This window comes from Lutjanus erythropterus, chromosome 4 (genome assembly GCF_056507025.1).
Source record: "Lutjanus erythropterus isolate fLutEry1 chromosome 4, fLutEry1.hap2, whole genome shotgun sequence".
Taxonomy (NCBI): Eukaryota; Metazoa; Chordata; class Actinopteri; order Lutjaniformes; family Lutjanidae; genus Lutjanus; species Lutjanus erythropterus.
The window spans coordinates 29,351,920-29,371,311 of record NC_139320.1 but is presented as its reverse complement, the minus strand read 5'-3'; the positions used below and the strand labels follow the sequence as shown (position 1 = coordinate 29,371,311).

Here is a 19,392-nt window from a genome sequence, read left to right as displayed (position 1 = left end):
TCAGATGCACTCTGTGTAAATATATGTGTGTGTGTATAATATTACTAACGATACTGTGTATTATATGTATTCTAACAGAAGTCTGGACAGTAAGTTTGCAGCAGCATGTTATTTTTTCAGTAATAAGAGCTTGTTTACATGTAACATGTAACATGTTGTTAGTTGAACTATAGAACTTAAGGCTTTTTTTTTTATCAGCAACCGTCTGTCTTTTTTACACCATAACACCTCACAGGTCTGTGAAACCACAGAAATAAAATGAGTCACTTTTAGTTTTGTGCTCTGAACAGTCCTCGGGACAGTTGTCCTCTGTAAAGATGATGTTATGACAGAAAACTTCTCTCCATTTAACTTCATCCAGGGAGGTCAGAGGTCAAGACGGCCGCAGAGCAGCCCTGCTGGAGCCTGAGAGGAGAGGATCAGTGTCTCTGTGGCTCGGCAGCACTTCTGAAGAGCTACCTGCTGACAGGTGAGTGAAAGAAAGCAAAAGTACACCTGAAGGACGGCTGCACAAAAACCTCTGACTGTGATGAAATACGACTGAGTGCGTCTGAAACCATGACAATGAACCTAAGATAAATTAATCTAACAGACATGACTTGACATGACGTTACAAATCATAACATAGGTTAATAAAGCCTCACAAGTAAATCTGACAGCAAATTAATCTGCGACTATTTTGATAAGTAACCACAACATGCCCAGACTCCCTTAACTCAAACGCACAATTTTGAGAGTTATTGAGTGAGGAGAAACTTTGTAAACTGACAAAAATGACAAATTCTAAATAGTTCATGCAGTTTTTGTAAATTGGCATTAAATACAAAACGTTAAGTTGTTTTTTTTCTTCGTTGCAACATCACTGTACTGGTTGCTGCTCCGTGTCTGAAGTGTTTTTACAAATACAGTAATCATTAACTAATATAGATTGCTTCTTTGTTGGAGAAAAGTCTGGAGTAAATCCCCAGACTCCATTAAAAAAAGTTGTTGTAAGTTGTTGAGTGAGGACAGACTATAAACTTTGTGAATCACTGTCTGTGATAAATTTAAGATACTTTTTTCTTTGTGTAATTGTCCGTGTTGGCTGCTCCTGCTGGGCCGCAGGTTAAAAACAACAGCACATTTAGTGTTTGTAAATGGAAATGATGTAGCTATGTTTATCTGCAAATAAAGCAGGGAAGTGAGATCTGATCACAAGTGGTCACTGAAGACATTTTTGGAGATGGATGTTGACACCAGGTGTAAACAGGCTCACAGACGGTCTGGAGTTTCCAGGTCACTTGAGCTGCTGGTCTTTGCAAAGAACATGAAAACTGCCACACGACTGTTTCATACTCCAGTCGCTTGTGACAGATGGTTTGTGCCAAATCTTTATTAATATCCTCATCAGTCCGGCGCCCCGCTGAGTCGAGGCTGAGGCCGTTATTTGTGGTTATCTGGCCTGTGTTCTGAGTCTGTCACATGTGGGTGTTTGTGAGCCACGTGGTCAAAATGAGACTGTAGGCAGGCGGCTTTTAGACACAGCAGAGGGAAGACGAAGATTAAATGTCAAACAGTGAAGACGGTATCATGAGATGATGCCAAGACAGATGGTGTCTTTCCTTCAGTTTGCTCTTTTACTTAACCCTTTAATGAATAACACATTCAGCTGCTTCAATCCTCATAATGTCACAGAGGCTTGTTGCAGATCAGCTGGTTCATCACACGACGAGTGCTGCACTGTACGGCTGTTTGCATCTGTTTTTGTGTCTCTTAATAAGATGAGACAAGATGAGATGACACTTTGAACATCCTGCAGCAGCAACTTGCTGCAAAAGTAACAACAACAACCGTGCAAAGAAAAAAAAAATACAGGAAGCCATTGAGAAAATATGGTCAATAAGTCTTCTGATTTCATGTGAGACACTGAACAGGATCTTTCAAAGTCTGTCTTACTCTTCTTTGACATCACTGACCCAGCTTTAAAAAAATTTAGCCAGCAGCGTCGTCTTTCTGTCTGTCAGTCCACCACTTTGCTCTAGAATAAAATATCTCAAGTATTTGATGGATTGTCAGTAGATTTTGTACAAACATTAATGACACCCAGAGAATAAATGCAACTGACTGTGGTGATCCTCTGACTTAGCACCGCCATGAGGTTCACATTTATGGTTGTCAATAAGATGCCTTAAAGACTGGATGGTTTACCATTAAATTTGGATCACACATTTTCGTCCCCCTCAAGGCGTGTTAGTATAATGTGTAGTAGGAACTTTTGTAATAATCTAACTATTTATCTCATGACATCTGCATGTCAGTTGTTCATGATTTAACCTGCAAAACTATCCAGTATTATCAAATGTTAGCATACAAACATGCTAAACTAAGATTCGGTCATGGTAAACGTTGTAGCTAGTTAGCATCAGCATGTTAACATTGTCATTGCGAGCAAGTTAGCATGCTGAGCCTTTAGCACAGAGCACTGCTGTGGAGCTTTATGTAGCAATGAGTACAACAGTCCAAATAGTGAGTTTGAGCCACAGACAGCAATTTGTGCCCCACCCCACCCCCAGACTTGGGGAAGTTCAGGGAGGCTGCAGGAGCACAAGATGAACACAATATTGTTAATTGGCAATAACAAGCGAGGACGAGTCCTCCGCTGTAAGTCAATCAGCTGTTTATAACTGGTGTATAACAGTTGTCTGTCAATGTAAAGTTAAGTATGTTATCCAGAAAACAAAAGCCCACTGCTCTGAAAACACACATTGGAGTTTAGTGACTGCCTGTCTCACTGCTCACCAAACTCCATTAAAAGTTTTGCTGAATTTAACCGACATAAACATCCACTCCTTCTACAAGATTATTAATGATTTCTTCCGACTCATAAACTTATTCATTTTGGGAACATTCAACACTAATCAGAAATCTTATTAACGTGAACAAAAACAGTTTCTCCTGCCTGGAATAGAATACAGGCAGGAGTGAAGATTCAAGCTAAAAACATCATGTAAATGTCATCTTTCAAGTCAACTTGGCATGTTGAGGCTTTAGGAGACTTGGACTACACCAGGAGAGCAGTATTTTCCTGTGAAACTCCACCGGTGTTTTGCGGACTAAAAAATTAAACCCGACCCGACCGAGGGTGAGCTGATTTTCATTTTTGGGTGAACTATCCCTGTAAGTCTTATTAACCAATCTGTAGCTGTACCAACTTCTTCTCAATCTGGACCAAACCACGTTAGGACAATGCAGTATAGCGATAATTTATCAGTATCATGTTGTAAGACGAGATATCATCTCAGATTTTGGATATCATTATATGGTGATATGGTGTTGCACCAATAGTCACCCCTACAACACTGAGCAGACACAACAGATAAAATTCAAGAAATGAAATGGAACACGCTGCAGTGCCGTAAGAACCTGTAAAAAAAAAGTAATGTGAATACAGTTAATTAATAAAGAACAAAGATTTTTCAGAGCAGATACACAGATTTGAACTCCCTAACAGGATGTTAAGGGTGCCCCTTCTTATATCTGAACAGGAAGCGGAAAGGGAGCTCCAAGCACGAGTGACTCTTCTTGCAGAGCTGCAGCTCACACACACACACACTCCAACTCACACTCACACAGACACATCTCAGTAGGCGTGAAGCTGAGACTGAAACTTACACTGAAAACCCCAAACAGCACAACTGCCATTAATCAGCTACAAGCTACACATGTAGGCTCCCGTACATTTGTTCTCAGTTTACAAGATCGCTAAAGGGGATGTTCACCCCAAAATCAAAAATACCTGTTTCTCTTTTAACCTGTAGAGTTATTTGTCCATCTAGGTAGTTTTGGGATGAGTTTCAGAGTTTTGGAGATAATCAACCATAGAGATGTCTGCCTTATTTCCAATATGATGGGACTAAATGACACCAAAAAACAAATGACATTTGAAAAACTAAACATCAGTGTCTCTTTACAGAAATCATGACCTTGTTATCCGAGGTAATTCATGGATCTTGTTGTGAGCACTTCTTTCTTTCTGCCATCTGAATCCCCACACAGAACGGAGTGTGCATCTACTCGGGTTGGGCGTTTGGACAATTATATATCAGCTATCTGTGATTAACGGGCAGTTTTTGTCATTTTACTTTGCGAGTTTAATGACCTGCACAAATGGCAGCCGCTGCTCTGCAACACACTCATTCACTCACTCACTCGGCGACACAGGACACACCCATATGTCCAGAGGATGAGTGAGAGGAAAACAGCCTGTAGTGCCAGACTATTTTCACATTTAACCAGGATTTATGGACTCATTTTGGCCAGACCAGAGTTGGTGATTGTTATAACAGTGGAAAGACTGACCAAGACAGTTCTGGTGAGTTTGTTTTAAGGTGCTAAGAAGGCAATTACAATTTATCTTAGCCTGGTAAAAGATGGGAACTTGAATTCAGAAGGTGATCTGTTGTATTTTTCTGTTTAAAAAGGAAAATATGTGTGAGAATATTTCCTTTCTTGACATTTTTGTTTGTTTTGTTTATTTACTGGATGTAGTGAATGTCTTGTAGCACACTCATGGTTCGCACACATCTTGCAGATGTCACACATACCTGCGCAAATATATCATCTATTGACCTCACCTGACAGCAGGTGGTTGGAAAATTTTAACAAATCACCCAGCCCTCAAGGACAACAGGGGGATGGCCGCCATTAATGTTTGCATCCTGTTCATCACAAGCACACTGCTATGAATAGATGCTCGCTTCCTTCTGCACAATATCATTAGCAGTTGTAGTTTGGTAAAAAAAAAAAAAAAAAAGAGAATAGTTCTTACATGAAATTACACAAAGAAACACTGCTGCTGAGTGTTTTTGGCACTTTGAGCTCCAGAGTTCCATCTTGTTCCATTATATGTAAGAGAAGACAGACATCTCTACAGCTCTAAAAATTAGCAACTCACACCAAACAATATAGGTCAGGGGTCTCCTTTTTAAATCCCAAAAGTTACACTCTGAGCTCCCCTCAAAGGAGCATCAGAGCGACTGAGACAGAGAGTTTTTTTCCTCCAGAAGCTCCAGTCTGCCACCGACCCTCTCCTGCAGAACTCCCTGTCTCTGAGCAGCTGTCTGTCAGCTCTGTGTCTCAGCTCCGCCCGGTCCTCTCAGCTCTCAGCAGAAGTCCCACAAAAGGCATGAATGAACCTAACCAGGGTCTGAAGTCAAAAATAACTGAGTGAGCCAACAAATCCCTGGGCCAGGCTTGTTGCTTATTAGCTGGACTCTGATAACTAGGTTTTTCTGGCAGAAGTTTTTGCTGTGATTCAGGGTGTCACCAAAGGAAAGTGTACACACAGCTACATTAGTACAACAGCCAATAGGAACGCCCAGTGTCTGAGATGACCTGTGATTGATTTAAGTCTACCGTCATGGGCTGGAAGGAATTTTTGAATTATCGCTCATTAATGCCAAAAAATGTTGCAAACCACAGCTTTAATGTATACTTTTAGACATATTTTAATTTTTTGAAAAGAAAAAGAAAAGAAAAAACTCTCTTTATTAAACAATATTTTGGAGGACCTCCTAAAGTAACTCTGAGGACCCCCTGTTTAAGATCTATGATCTAGATCAGACTGTGGCAAATTTTTAATTTTTGGTACTTCCTTGATCAAGGAAGTACCAAAAATTAAAAATCTAGCAAAGACAGTCAGTAGCATTTTTCTTACCATTAAACCATTGCCAGACCTTTATTTTGAAAGGGGTCAGTGCTGTGTTCATTGGTAATGTTAATGAACTGTTGTCGAATCTTGTATGCAGCATGCATGGTACACTGTAAAACATCCAGTTTTGGACATTTCCAACAAAATATTTGCCCACATTTCAAAGTGCCCATTCAGAAAGATTGACTGACAGTAGAAGTGCCCTATACAGAACACTTCTGACCCCTCCATTATTAGAGATTTTTCCATTATTAGGACTTTATATCATTTGTGTCTGGCCCATGGCAGCCTGGTCAATTTCTCATGTGACCCTGGTGAAAAATAATTGCCCATCTCTGATCTAGATGGATAAATGGCACTAAAGATAAATAAAAGATGTCTATTTTTGATTTTAGGGCGAACTGCCCCTTTAAATTGTTTGCATATGTTGATCCTCACAAACACAGAAACACAAAAATACACACTACAACAAAAAAAAAAAATCAAACACATATCTGTAACACGCTGACAGAAAAGAAAACCCTCAGTCTGTCTGCCTTACATGCACACACACACCCGACAGGAAACAGAGCTGGATTATACAAATGAGCTGAGAAAAAATGCTCGAGAGGAAGGTGAGAGATGGAGGGAGGGAGGGAGGGAGGGAGGGAGTGACAGAGGTAGGGAGGATCGATAGCAGGCTGAGAAACAGAAACAGGAAAGTGTGTGTGTGTGTGTGTGTGTGTGTGAGTGACAGCAGCTGAACGACACAAGTCAGAGCGACAAAGAGACCGAGTGTCTTTTCTCAGCAGCTCACTTCTTCTGACAGTTTAGCAGTTTTGTAGATGTAGATGACACTGAGTGTGTGTGCCTGTGTGTGTGAGGAAGAGAGAGAGAGTGTGTGTGTGTATGTGTGTGTACGTGTGTGACATGCCCAAGGAGGGGAATTAGTAACATAAACTTCAAAATGGACAGGACAGCTCTGGATATCTCCACCAGGAACCCTCAGGATGATTTTGAGATCCTGCTGAGAGTCGGAGGAGGAACCTACGGTGAAGTTTACAAGGTCAGAGCCTCCAGCTGCTGCTTTTACGCTCAGTCTGCTGCTCTCGTCTGTTCTGCTGCTGAATGTCACGGAGTTTCACTTTATATCAGAGGCTGATTTGAGTTTGTGACAAGCCTAAAAAACTTTTTAGAATCTTTGAAAGAGAAGAAACTTTAATTTTAAGATAAAATACAAATTTAAGGCTGTAAACCAGTAAACTCATTAGTATGAGGGGGATGTTTGGCTGCTGTCATCTCAACTCAAGCATGTCTTACTTCTGCCTGCTTTACAAGTTCAGTTCAGTTGAGTTAAACGTCTCACTTCACGGTGTAACTTTACACCATCGGATATTCTGTTTCTCAGGGCTGAATAAATGGTTTTGTGCTCACTGGGAATATTTTTTTGATTGAGTTTTGGAAGGAAACATAGGTGTGATTGATTTTAGTTTCATTGGTTGGTTGCAGTCACAGCGTCAGTGCAGCCTCCTGCCCTGCTGGAGGAAGTGGTTTTACAAGAAGTGAAAGTATTCTTGCAAATAGCTGATGGCTTTTTTGAGAATTTTACTCCAACTGAAAGAGAAGTTGATCTGAACTCTGGATTTTGTGTAGATCTTCTGTCCGTTTGCTGGTTTCATATTTTCAGTTGTGTGTAAAAATTATTTTAGGACTTTTAAGTTCTAAAGAAAACTAAAACAATATTTTTTAAGATGATTCACCCCTGAGTTTTGTTTGTCAGGTTCTCTCACTTTAATTGCAACATGCAAAATATGATGACGAACATTTCAGAGATGCTGAATCAATCATCACGTTGTCAAGTTAACCTGCACTCAGATATGGATGCCTCGTTTAATCATGTCCACACCTATGTTATTGACTGCACCTATGCCAGTCATCCAGCCTGGCAGCTGACACCAGGCTTCATATCTGTGAGCTGCCATGTGTTTTTAAGGTACCCTGAAGAAGACTGTGAGTTGAAACGCATAGGCGTGAAGCCCATTTATTAACAGGTTTTTAATTTCTGGAAAGCTGTGTGCCTTGAAATTTTTTAGTTTGTACTTTTGATCACAAAGCAAAGTAGAAGTCTTACCTCTCTCTCTTCTTTTTTGGTCTCTTGATTTGTCTTGTGATCCAAATTCTGTGATTCTGTCATCACAGAAACTAGTTCTTTACCTTAATGCTGCCTGTCGTTGGTCCACGCCGGACTTCCGTTAAAATATACCTGCCACTGGGCCTAACAACTTGTCTGGGGGCAAACCCTCTCATACTGTGTACAATGAATGGAATTTGTTAAGTAGAAATCATATCCTAAATTGGCCATTTATTCCCAATTTTAGGATTTAAAAAATATATATAAATACTTGTTTTTTGATACCTACACTTGTGAAGTAACTCTCCTGAGCCAATCCACTGCTCTGTCACTCAAGTTCTCAAGTGAATGTGACTTTCTGTCTATAAGTCTGGATGTTGAATGAGAACTGGATTGTTAACAAGGTCGGTGAGGTCTGAAATCTGTATGTCTTGTTTTCTAGTGGTTGGTCTTGGTGGGCATTGTTGGGTCACATAAATAATAATATAAAGATTTCGGTCTGGACCTGCTGTATATGAAAAGTGCCACAGTGCACAGCTGTCTTGTCTTTTCACTGCGACTCTGCATTGAGATATAGGGAATCATTACTTTTAAAAGTAACAGCGATAGAAAAACTCTCTTTCACACTATGATGGTAACTGCACTGTGTGTCGTTACATGGACTAAATGAAGCCTCGATGCAAAGACGTTACGATGATTGTCTTCAAATTTCTCATCAAAGTTGTCAAGGAATTGTTTTAGCCCTGGTTTTAGTTTTATTTGGTGAAATTTTTAAAAAATTCAGACAAAAATGGAAAGGATAATAAATACTATATAGTGCAGGGAGAGGTGGGAAGCATCCACCTGATCTTAGGCTAAAGAAATAATATTATCTTTATTTCACTGTACACACACATGCATCAGTCAGTTACTGTTTTTAATATTTATAAAATATTCAAACTGAAGCATTTAATTTAATACTAATTGTATTTTGACACCAATAGAATTGGTTCATCATTGCTGAGCACAAACATCTTCTGCACAGCTCAAGATGAAGTTAAGTTTTTTGTATAACATATTTCATATGACAAGCAATGTGCTTCAGAATAAAAGAGAAATAAATAGGCAAATATCATGCAAGTGTCACAGTTAAAAAGTTAGATAATATATGAACCATGGACAGTTCCTGGAACAGGACCCGGACTCGGATACCCGGAGATTAAAAGGTCACTTCACCCAAATCACAAAGAAACATAATGTCCCTCTTACTGTTAGAGTTATCTGCATGTCTAATCATGCAGATAATTTTGGTTTTATATGCTGAGGTTTTGAGGTATCCGCCTGAAACTTCTGCCCCGCCCTAATACAGTGGAAGAAAATGGAATTTTGTTTAGAATAGAAAAATACAATTTAAAACCCCAATGCAGCTTCACTTTCCAGACACATTTTTCTCTGTTACTGACAGTTTCCATCTGAGCCATTTCTTCTTGCAGAGGATTTAGTGGACAAAAAAATCAAAGCTTTGGCACATAGAACGAAAACGTATGCGTGTGTCGATACCATGAGAGATAAATGAGATATGAAATGAAATGAGCTTTCAGGAACAGGAAGCAAAGACCAAATCAACTTTAATGGTCTGTTTATCATCATAAATACATTTAAGATTTCTACAAAATGGCTAAGATTGGATTCCAAGTTTCTTTTATCTCTTTATTTTTCATACAGTATGTAGATTGACTGCAATAAGAGACTCAGTAAGAGAACGGTGGTGCCTCCCCCTAAAGTGCAAGTGAACAAAAACTCAGCTCGTGTTGCTTTGGATAAAAGCGTCCGCTAAATGAAACTGTAAATTGTTATACTGTCTGTACTGTTTTTAGGGCGCAAAATGATCAGAAAGTGTTAAAAATAAATTGAACTGACTGTCTGGCTTTGGTGTTAGTTAGTAGGTAGTACCATGTGGCCACTTGTGTAGGTGGACAGTATTCTCAGGATTCTCTGGTACTTTCCAGACAGCCAGTCACACCTGAAAGAATCATGGATGGAAAAGTGAAGTGTGATGTTACAAAGAGAGTTATAATCATCAGAGTGAACTGTTTCCCTCTGAAGGAGAAAAAGGTTCATTTGACCTTTTTCAGTAAATCAAGAGAACCATCTTCCCTCTGCACCCTGCTGGTGAGAAGTTGTGTTCGTCTCTTATGGATGATGCTCGTATGCAGGAATCACTGGAAGTAGATGTGAAGTCAGGCAAAAACACAGACTCACTGCACACACACTCACTGCGTCAGCCTTCAGACCCTCTTCAAGATCAAACATGAAACATGATGTTTAACCTTCAGGAGGCCAGAAGATTGAGACATCATCGGAATAAAAAAGAAATGCATATGCAGACAGAGTGCGCAACACTTTTTTTCATCTGTATATGTGCAGCCGACTTGCATTAAGGGTTTGAGGTCACTGCTGGCGCTTAGTGTCAACACAAACAGTTTAATGTGCGTGACAGACTGTGGTCACTGACTGAGGTCAGGGTGGAGGGGGATGGATAGTGGAACAGAACACTCAACTCACTTTAAGTCAGCGACGTCCTTTTTAGTCTTTTTACCTTTTCATCTTTCCTCAAACTTCACTGAGACAGAAAATTAGGAGCGAGTGTTGTAGAAGTAACTAATGAAAAACACTGACATGTCCGACTACATTAGGTAAATCATTTTATGCTTTGGTAATCTAATACACCCTCTATTAACCATCTTGACTTTGTCTTTACCTCTGAGAACAGTTGCAACCAAGGCTAAGACATGGCTAATATCTGATTGTTATTTGATATCAGACAATTATGAAGTACCACCATACTGTGATGGGCAGTTTAGTTTTTTTAAATATGTTTTTTTTTTTTTTTTTGTTGGGGGGGGGGGGAGATCACCCTCATTGGATGAATGTAGATGAGATAGACTAGAAATGCAGCAAAGGAAGTGAAGCCTCACTTTTGAGATAAGGACTAAGCCTCAGTATATGGGACACACATGTACCACGTGAACTACCTGTGGGCTCTTTTCCATGGTACAAACAGTGTACCTCTGCAGCACTAGACAGGAGCACTGTCATGGTACAAACCTGCATTATAGCACTATTGTTGCCAGTACAGTTTGCAGTGGTGTTTGTCACTGTCACTCTTTTTAAGTAATACAACCAAAAAAAGACTTCCTATAAATTTTGGATGTTCGTCGTGTGACGTATTTGTGGGTCATTTGAGATGTGAAGCAAATTGTTAAACCTGTATGTTATTTAAAAGCACAAAACTGTTTTAAGTGTAAAATCTCAGGATCTGAGGATTTGCCTGCAGGGTTTTGCCGTATATTACCCCCCAAATCATGTGATTTCAATAACTAGCTGGTCTAGATTTGTAATATTTTATCAAATCAAGACTTCTCTGGAGGAAACTCAACCAGCAGTGGTACATCAGTACTTTTCTCCTTCATTCTCCACTGTCCCTCCGTGATCTCTTGGCTGTACACTTCAAAAAGGATTTAACATGATTTCAAAAACAGTATGAAGCATTGTAGTTTACCTTCCATCTGTGGATATTCTGAGATTCTGAGAACTTTAGAGAGTCAAGCCATTAAAACAAACAAAAATAAAACAGTAAACCGTAAATATAACTGATGCAAAGCAGGTTTGCTGTGGAGTGAACACACTTCCTCTAAGCAGGTTAGTAGACCCTGATTTTCTGTTTTACACGCAGAGGGACATTTGCATAGATGTCCTTCCTTCACATATGGACACACACACACACACACACACACACACAAACAGATATGATCACAACCACCCACACACACACACACACACGTACATACACACACACACACACACACACACACACACACACACACACACACACACACACACACACACACTCAAATACATGTTTTTGGCCACATGTTGCTGCACTCACAGTAGGTCAGCCTGCAAATGCAGCACTTTTGCACCATCAGCAGCAGTGAGAAAGTAGGGCTTATCTGTGTGAGTGTGTGTGCATCTGCATGTATGTATGTGTGTGTGTGAGAGATGACCATGATAGAGATGACCTAATTCATTGGTTCCCACTGAAGGGGTCAGGGCTCCTCCTAAGGGTCACCAAAGTTTCACATCAGGTAGCAAGGCCTTCTTGTTTTCAGTTTAGATTATTAAGATATAAACTTTGTGGCCGACCTGAACACAAGCTAGCCTGCGTTCACAGAGCTGGCACTCGCTGATAAACAGCCTCATCTTATCATGGATAAGAAAAGTTTGCAGTCAGAACAACCAAAGAGGTTGTAGAGCAAAGGCCAAGCACCACACTGAATTTGTCCAAAAAAAAGGATATTAAGTATGTATGATTGTTAAAAATTAAAAAGAAACACAATACAGTCAGACAATTGTATGAAAAGTTCTTTAAAATACCAGGAAAACTCAACTCTGCTCAAAATTCATCCAAGTTGTTTTTTACGCAAAATTACTGCATTTACCGTGTTCATTATTTAAGTTAATTGTACACTTTATCAGTTGTTCTGTACTGTTATTGTTGTGCATTGGATGTATTATGGAATATTACAATGTATAATATGTATAATGTGTAATATAAAATTTTATATTCATAAAGCTTCACAGTGATAGAAAAGGAGGACCTTTAGGAAAAAGTCTGGGAGCCACTGGACTTATTTGTACCAAAGTTTCTTTTTATAATGGTGCAGCAGCTGGAGGCAGCGTTTGGCCGTGGTTTGTAGAAGGAAGGGGTCAGAGGAATCAAAATATCAAACAGCTCCTTTAGATCGGATCACTAAGACGAGTGGAAACCGTCATCAAGACAGTCAGAGACGAGGAAGTGGCGGCTGCACTGTATGAGTCAGATTCGTGTAGTACAACTGGCAGCATTGTTTTCCTCTGTCTACTTTACATACACGTGTTTTGTTTAACTTAATGAATCAGAGTTGAGTTTCTTGGATTTTGGTGTCGTGGTGGTTGTACATGTTAACCGCTCAGGCTTACTTCTGAAAAATCTAAAAATCTAAACTGTATCAAGAATCATCATCACAGGTGGCTTAGGCTTAGGTTGGCTGTCATTTACACCAGAGACGGAGAGGACATGTCCCTACCACTTTTCAACACAAAGCAACACCTTTTCATGATGGTATGCACCCAAACAACATTCCTTCCTGCTGAGACACTTGTCTCCTTTAAACATCCTTTAACTGTCCACCAGTGTGCTGGAAATAGAAACTGATTCAACTTGTTGGGCGACGACAACAACACGCAGCGAACAGTGGATATGTTGTAACCAATAGCTACACATCAAAGTCTGTTCATTTTATCAAAACAGGTTTGACATGTCCAACCAAACAATTACCAGTATGAATACATTTCTAAATAGAAATACTTCCTCATGTTTTGACACAAGGAAGTATTTTTTTTAATTTTCAAAATCAGCCATATAACGCTCAAAGTGATAAAAATCATCAAAAGCACAAAGTGAAAGCAAACTGTGCAACTTATGAATGGGCCAGATGCATAATAAACAGTGATGTCATAGTTTTTATAGTATTGTAGAGATTACATCTGAAGTCAAATGTCAACAGTTAGGCCTAACTCAGACCATGTAACCTGTGTGATCTGCTGATAGCACTAGCATGTTCCTGAGTCTGCAGCCATAGCAGCTGCTCTGTGAGGCGGTAATTAGGGACAGCAGTGGTTTGAGGTAATGCTAAAGCCAGCATAGCAACATGCTCACATGACGTTGCTAACATGTTAATGTTGCTAACTGGCAGAGTAAAATGCATAACAGTGCTATGATATGTGAATTAATCATCCTAATTAAAATATAAATATAGCAATGAAGTCAGCCATGTGTTTGTTTGCGTAGGATTAGTGTTTGTTTCGTGTGTCTGTCATCTGGTGACTAGTGTGTCATTAGCTAGCTTACATTACTTGTCAGTGTAAGTTGTGACTGCTAACATTAACTTGCTAGTTGTGATCAACATTTACACAGACACATAGAATATCGAACTGTGTTAGCTGATAAATAAGCTGCCTTTTCCTTTCGGTTACTACAGAGCTCCATACATACTTGTGCAGACCCGGATGCTTTGTAGCTCTGCATAGCCCACTGTTGCCATGGTAATCAACATCCAAATCTGCATTTGAATGCTGTGGGGTTTTTTTGTTTTTTATTTGAAGAGAGGAAGTAAATTTTGCATTTGACTGCACCAAAAAAGAGGCAAAATACTGATGAAGAGCATGAAATGGAGCTCCTCTGTGTGGTTTAATCAATCTCAAAACCTGCACACATAAAAACTAGGTGCATGCCCGTCATACAAGCAAACAAAACAATATCTGTGAGCAGAAAAGCGTCCTCGTGAGGGAGCATTTCTGCTCTGCGTGCACAAATGTGGTCCTTCAGACACAGGTGAGTGATGATGGCAAGCTCATCCCTCCTGATGCACTCACAGCTACTCATCACTCACTCAGCAAGTTGCTTTTTGAGATTTTGGAGGAGGTGGGGATGGAATAAGAGGCCCTCCTCTCCTCATGTCTCAGGAAAGTGTGATAGCTTGAGTCGCCTCCCCGTGTAATTCTCACTGAAACTTTGAAGCACCACAAATGGTATTCAGGACAGCCAAAAATGCATTTCTGTGGTTACATGATTTTAGGCTTCATTTAGCATCACTCGTGTAGCTGTACGGGTGTCAAACACAAAAAAAAAGGCTTCTCTTATCTTTTAAAACACTGACTTCTGTGAACTTCCTGATTGAAAATTGGGCTAACTTTTATATCATGTATTAGGAAGCATCAAAAGGTGAACCTTCTGAAAGTCATTTTAAGGATTAAGGACCATTTCTGTGTTGTATTTTCTCATCTGTCACTGGTACTGGATTTATGTTCTCGCCTTTGTTGGATCCCCCAGATATTAATCAGGAAGAGCTAAAGGTCGTGACCCACAGAAGCTCTGTGCCAGTGAGAGAATTACTCACCAAACATCTTCTCTAAGGTGAAAACACCCACTAAATGTCAGATGTGTAGTGGAAGCTGAATCTAACCTGATGCAACACAAACATTCATTGTAATGCCTGCAGACATTTGATCTGCTTCATCTGTGTGTTCAGTCATGTTTGATCACGGTCAGTATATCTCTACTTTGACTCAGACTCGACTCACAATTGTTTGACATTTTTGTTTGACATTTTCTTCACAGACATATACACAGATTAACAGAGTTTTCTTGTATAAAATATGTGAAACAGACCTTTGGAGCAGTGCTCGACTTCCTTTGGATGGAGAATTAACTCATACTTGACTGAACTGACTGTAACTTTGCATCTGATCATGTCAGGATCTTCCTTCTCTTACAGTAAAAGTCTGACTCTAGTTATTAGATGTGGCTTGTGCTACTGAAGTGCACTTGGGGTTGCTGTTCAATATGGTGCAACTCCAGTTTCGGGCCTGTAGCCTCACAGAAGCTGTGGGCTGCACCTGGTGTGTGTGCAACCTTAGACGCAAAATGAAGAAGTGAGATAAATGAGCAGTGGACTACATGCATACAGGGGCTGCCTGCAGAGTCGACGTAACTGTGTCAGGTTTCTGCTGAAACAGTGTGGTTTTGACTCTGTGTGTGTGTGTGTGTGTGTGTGTGTGTGTGTGTGTGTGTGTGTCTACATTTGTGTGCATGTGTGTGCTTGTGTATGTGTGTGCGCACATTTGTGTTTTACAATGAAAAGAGTTTGAATTTGGTTGGTCTTGATTTATTATTAACTCAAAAAAGAGGAAGAGAGATCATTTATGATGCCGAGAACATCAAACAAATTGCAGCCACCAGCCCATAACTGACAGTGTGCATGTGTGTTCATGTGCTTTAATACAGTCAGATCAAATGTCTTTTTAAAAAAAGCTTCTTTGTTAAATGATTCACAGTCAAATTATATAATAAATTATCAATTTGATCTCTGTGTTAGTTCCTCCAAATCTCCCTTTTGTGTTTTCCTAGGATTGGGCGGTATGAAGCTATTACAAAATACAGATGTTCCTCTTTCTACTAAACTGATGTAGAAATGCTGTATTGATGTGATGCATTGTAGTATGCAGCACCTGCCACCAGAGGTCACTCTCTCTACTGGTGGACAAGGCAGTGCAGCTGAAATGGCAGCTGGGGGATAAAGTTAAAAAATGTTGGGTTTAGCCCCGTTGATCAAAGCAGAGCTCCTGTGTGTGTGTTGTTTCCCAAATGAGGGAATAGAGTCACTATGACAGTCAACTCTGCCTTTGTTATCAGTGGTGGAAAACAAAGATGAGGTAGTCTACCAAAGATGAGTAGTTGAGGTGTTTTACACAAGTACCACTGTAATACCGTATATCCCAGTGAAATGTTAGGAGGGTATGACGGTGTGAAAAAATAGATATTGCCCAAGCCTAGTTTAGCCTAGCTAAAATCTATGAACACATCGATAGCTGGATGTGCCTGAACTTCCTTTGGCTAAATGCTGCTAAAAGCTGAATTGTGTGTGGTGCACCGACTTTCTACAGGTACAATATGTATGAATTTAGGTTGAAACATCACAAAAATCACTAAAAGTATCAAAAGATGTGTAGAAATAACAGTTTTGACATCATTTCAAAGGCATAAGTGTATTTATTGTGTTGCAGAGACATCTACTGAGGTTAGCATGCTAAATCAGCTAGGGACAACTGAAGAGTAGACAGGAAAGTGGGTAGAAAGAGGGGATTACATGCAACAAAGAGCCACAGGTGGGAGTCAAACTGGCGGCCGCTGCAGAGGACTGACAGCCTCAGTACATGGTATGTATGCTCTACCAACTGAGCAGCTAAACCCGGTTGTTCGCTCGCCCGACTCCAGTTCTGGTGCGCATTCAGAACCGTTCAATACATTCTGCAGGTTTAGATCTTTGTATAATACTGGACCCTGAGCACGCCCACATCTAATGAGCAAAATTACAAAAAAATCAGCAAGAATCAGAGAATTCATATCCAGGCATGAGACCTTTTTTTTTATTTCTAGCAGGTTAACCTACTGTTATGGTCTTTTTAAAGGTGTCCCTCAGAAAGTTTCAGCTCATTCAGAGTCCTAACAGAGATGAAGAGTAGTAAACACGTCATAACAACTCACAAGTCTCTGCATTGGCTTCCAGTGTGCAACTGTGATTGGTCCGCTTGGTAGCATCACATTTCCTCTTAGGCATTTCTGGCTGGTCTTTGAACATGAGTTGAATGAACATGGACCGAATGGAGGAGAGGTTATCTGACGAAGTCCTTAAATATGGAAATTTGTACAACCCTTCTTTGCCGTTGTTCAGCATTTATCAGCTCCAACTCCACCACGATCTACTCAGTTCCTGCGGCCGTTGTTTGAAGTACATGAAGAAACTCGACACGTTGAGACCCTGGTCGCTCTGTTAGTAGTGTGTGTGCTCCATGAATAGAGGGTTAGTCCTCAGCAGCGGCCATGGGTATGATTTCAGGCTGTGGGCCTTTGCGGCGGCTCTTCCCCCCAACTCTCTCCCCACTTCCTGTCTGTTTAAAGCTGTCCTATCAGATTAAGACTAAAAAGCCCAAAAAAGTCACTTATGTGGGTTCTGCATAGTGCCTCCATACAACTATAAATCAGCCTTAACTGCTCTTTGGAGAGTTATTTCTATTTTAAAATTTCCACACATTAAATAGTCAGAAAATATGCCAGTAAGGCAGTAAGGAAAGAGACAGTTAAACTTCTGTGTTGGCGGTCAGGAGGTGTTTTATAAATATTAAAATTAGTACAGTATAGATGTGGGTAATGGATAGATTTAAATTAGATTATAGAGGGGTTAATTCAGAATTCGGTGTATGGGTTCACTGCTCCACAGAACATGGCTAATGGACATGTCATGAGGTTGTAGAATATGTAGCAGTATATAATATCTATAACCCTGTGTCGAACACTATCTGATACCAGCCATCAGTCAACACTTTCACTTCAACCACTTTCTCCCTGAGACATTTTACATCAACAGGTCAAATCTCAGTCATTTGTTGTCAAAGTTAGCAGGCAGCAGGGTCCACTTCTTCATTCGTTAATCTCCTTTCTTGTTTCTGTTCAGGTGGATTGTTGGCACAGTGAAACCTGCTAGTTTCACTGACTTTGGTGAGAATCCAACCAGAGGAGTTCCCTCAGTAGAGTGCAGATCTCTGCCAGGCAGCCTGGAAGGAATATTTAACAAGATCTTGATTGCTAACTGTAATTTAATTACATATTTTTTTTCTTAGTAACTGTAATGGATTACAATTAAAAAGATAAAATTAAAGCTTAGGGTGCAAAACCCCTCAATCCTGAGGAAAAGCCGGAAAAACTGCAATTGTAAAATTAACATAGACTAATAAATTTCTTTTGCATTTGAAAGGACCACAAATCAAGTTGTAGCATCTGCTACATTGTTCCTGATTTTTAATTTACAAGATATGGTGCATGATGTGTTTTGTTGTGTTACTGGCCGAGCACTCGAGTGCTTAAATTAATTTGTTAACAAGCACAACACTTCAGACCATTAATGCAGTTAGCACGATAACTTGTGGCTTCATCACCTGAGCACAGCACAATGTCTGCCACCATCTTTGTGTGGAAATACTTTAAAAGATTAACAGTGCGAAGTGTGCGCTCTGAACAGAGGGTCCAATATGCCAGACTGAGGATCCACGAGTGGTTCGCTGCAACATTTTGAATCTCACACAAAGTGGAAGGTGCAAAGTCCAAGTTCAACCCCAAAGGGTGCAAGAGCACTTTGTATTTTATCCAACACACTTCTGGGTGAAATACTGGCAGAGATGGCAGCATGCGATATCTTTACCTTTACCAGTTGGCTGTAGCTACACACACCTCTCACTGAAGAACGACGGGCAAAATCTCCAGAAGAAACCGTCTGAACTCTCACATCAAGTGAGTGAGAGCTTTTGTATTGTTTTGTATGAGTTTTGTATTTAACTTTGAGATTAACAGAAAAACTTTGAATACACCAGTCAGTCAGGCAGTGATCACAGCCTTTTTCAAAGGTCAAAAGACATGCACCATTTTTTTCATGTTAATTATAGTATGTATTCATGTTGCCTCAATAATTATTAATGCCAGATAATACACTAAAACAATCTTATTTTATAGTGTTAAATGAAATATGACATGACGTGTTTTGACTGTTGCCAAGTCTGTGTCGATGGAAGTCAGTGTAGCTTATTTATATGTTTTATATATGTTTAAGTTTTTTGTGGTTTTTCAAAAATTGTGAATGGTTGCAACTGTGAGAGATCCTTGATCATACAGCCATAAAAACTCGCTCCACGTCATTCACATATACGTAAACACGATCAGTCGCACAATCTCGTCCGGCATTACACCTGCCAGAGATATGTATCATGATGCTATTCATTATCTTATCTGATGTATGCTTTGCCCCCCCCCTCCCCCCTCCCCCCTCCCCCCGCTGGTGATCAGACAAATGCACATTTCAAGATGGAAACGTTGTGGAAGGTCCGCGGCTTCCGCTGTGACATCCAACTCGTGTGTGTGTGTGTGTGTGTGTGTGTGTGTGTGTGTGTTTTGTTGTTTACT

General features: G+C 40.1%; 1 protein-coding gene across 2 annotated transcripts in view; it reads left to right on the top strand.

The window, feature by feature from the left end:
- Nucleotides 1–360: 360 nt before the first annotated feature.
- map4k1 (mitogen-activated protein kinase kinase kinase kinase 1) overlaps nucleotides 361–19,392 on the top strand; it is a 47,203-nt gene continuing 28,171 nt past the window's right edge. The window contains exon 1 of one of the 2 annotated variants that reach the window (XM_084717556.1): nucleotides 361–469. Coding sequence is in view for 1 of the 2 variants with exons in the window: in XM_084717554.1 (XP_084573680.1) it covers nucleotides 6,636–6,734 (99 nt within the window). In the remaining variant the exon portion in view is untranslated. Of the gene's footprint in view, nucleotides 470–6,392; nucleotides 6,735–19,392 lie in introns of those variants that run through there. The other variant, XM_084717554.1, reaches the window with a different exon arrangement.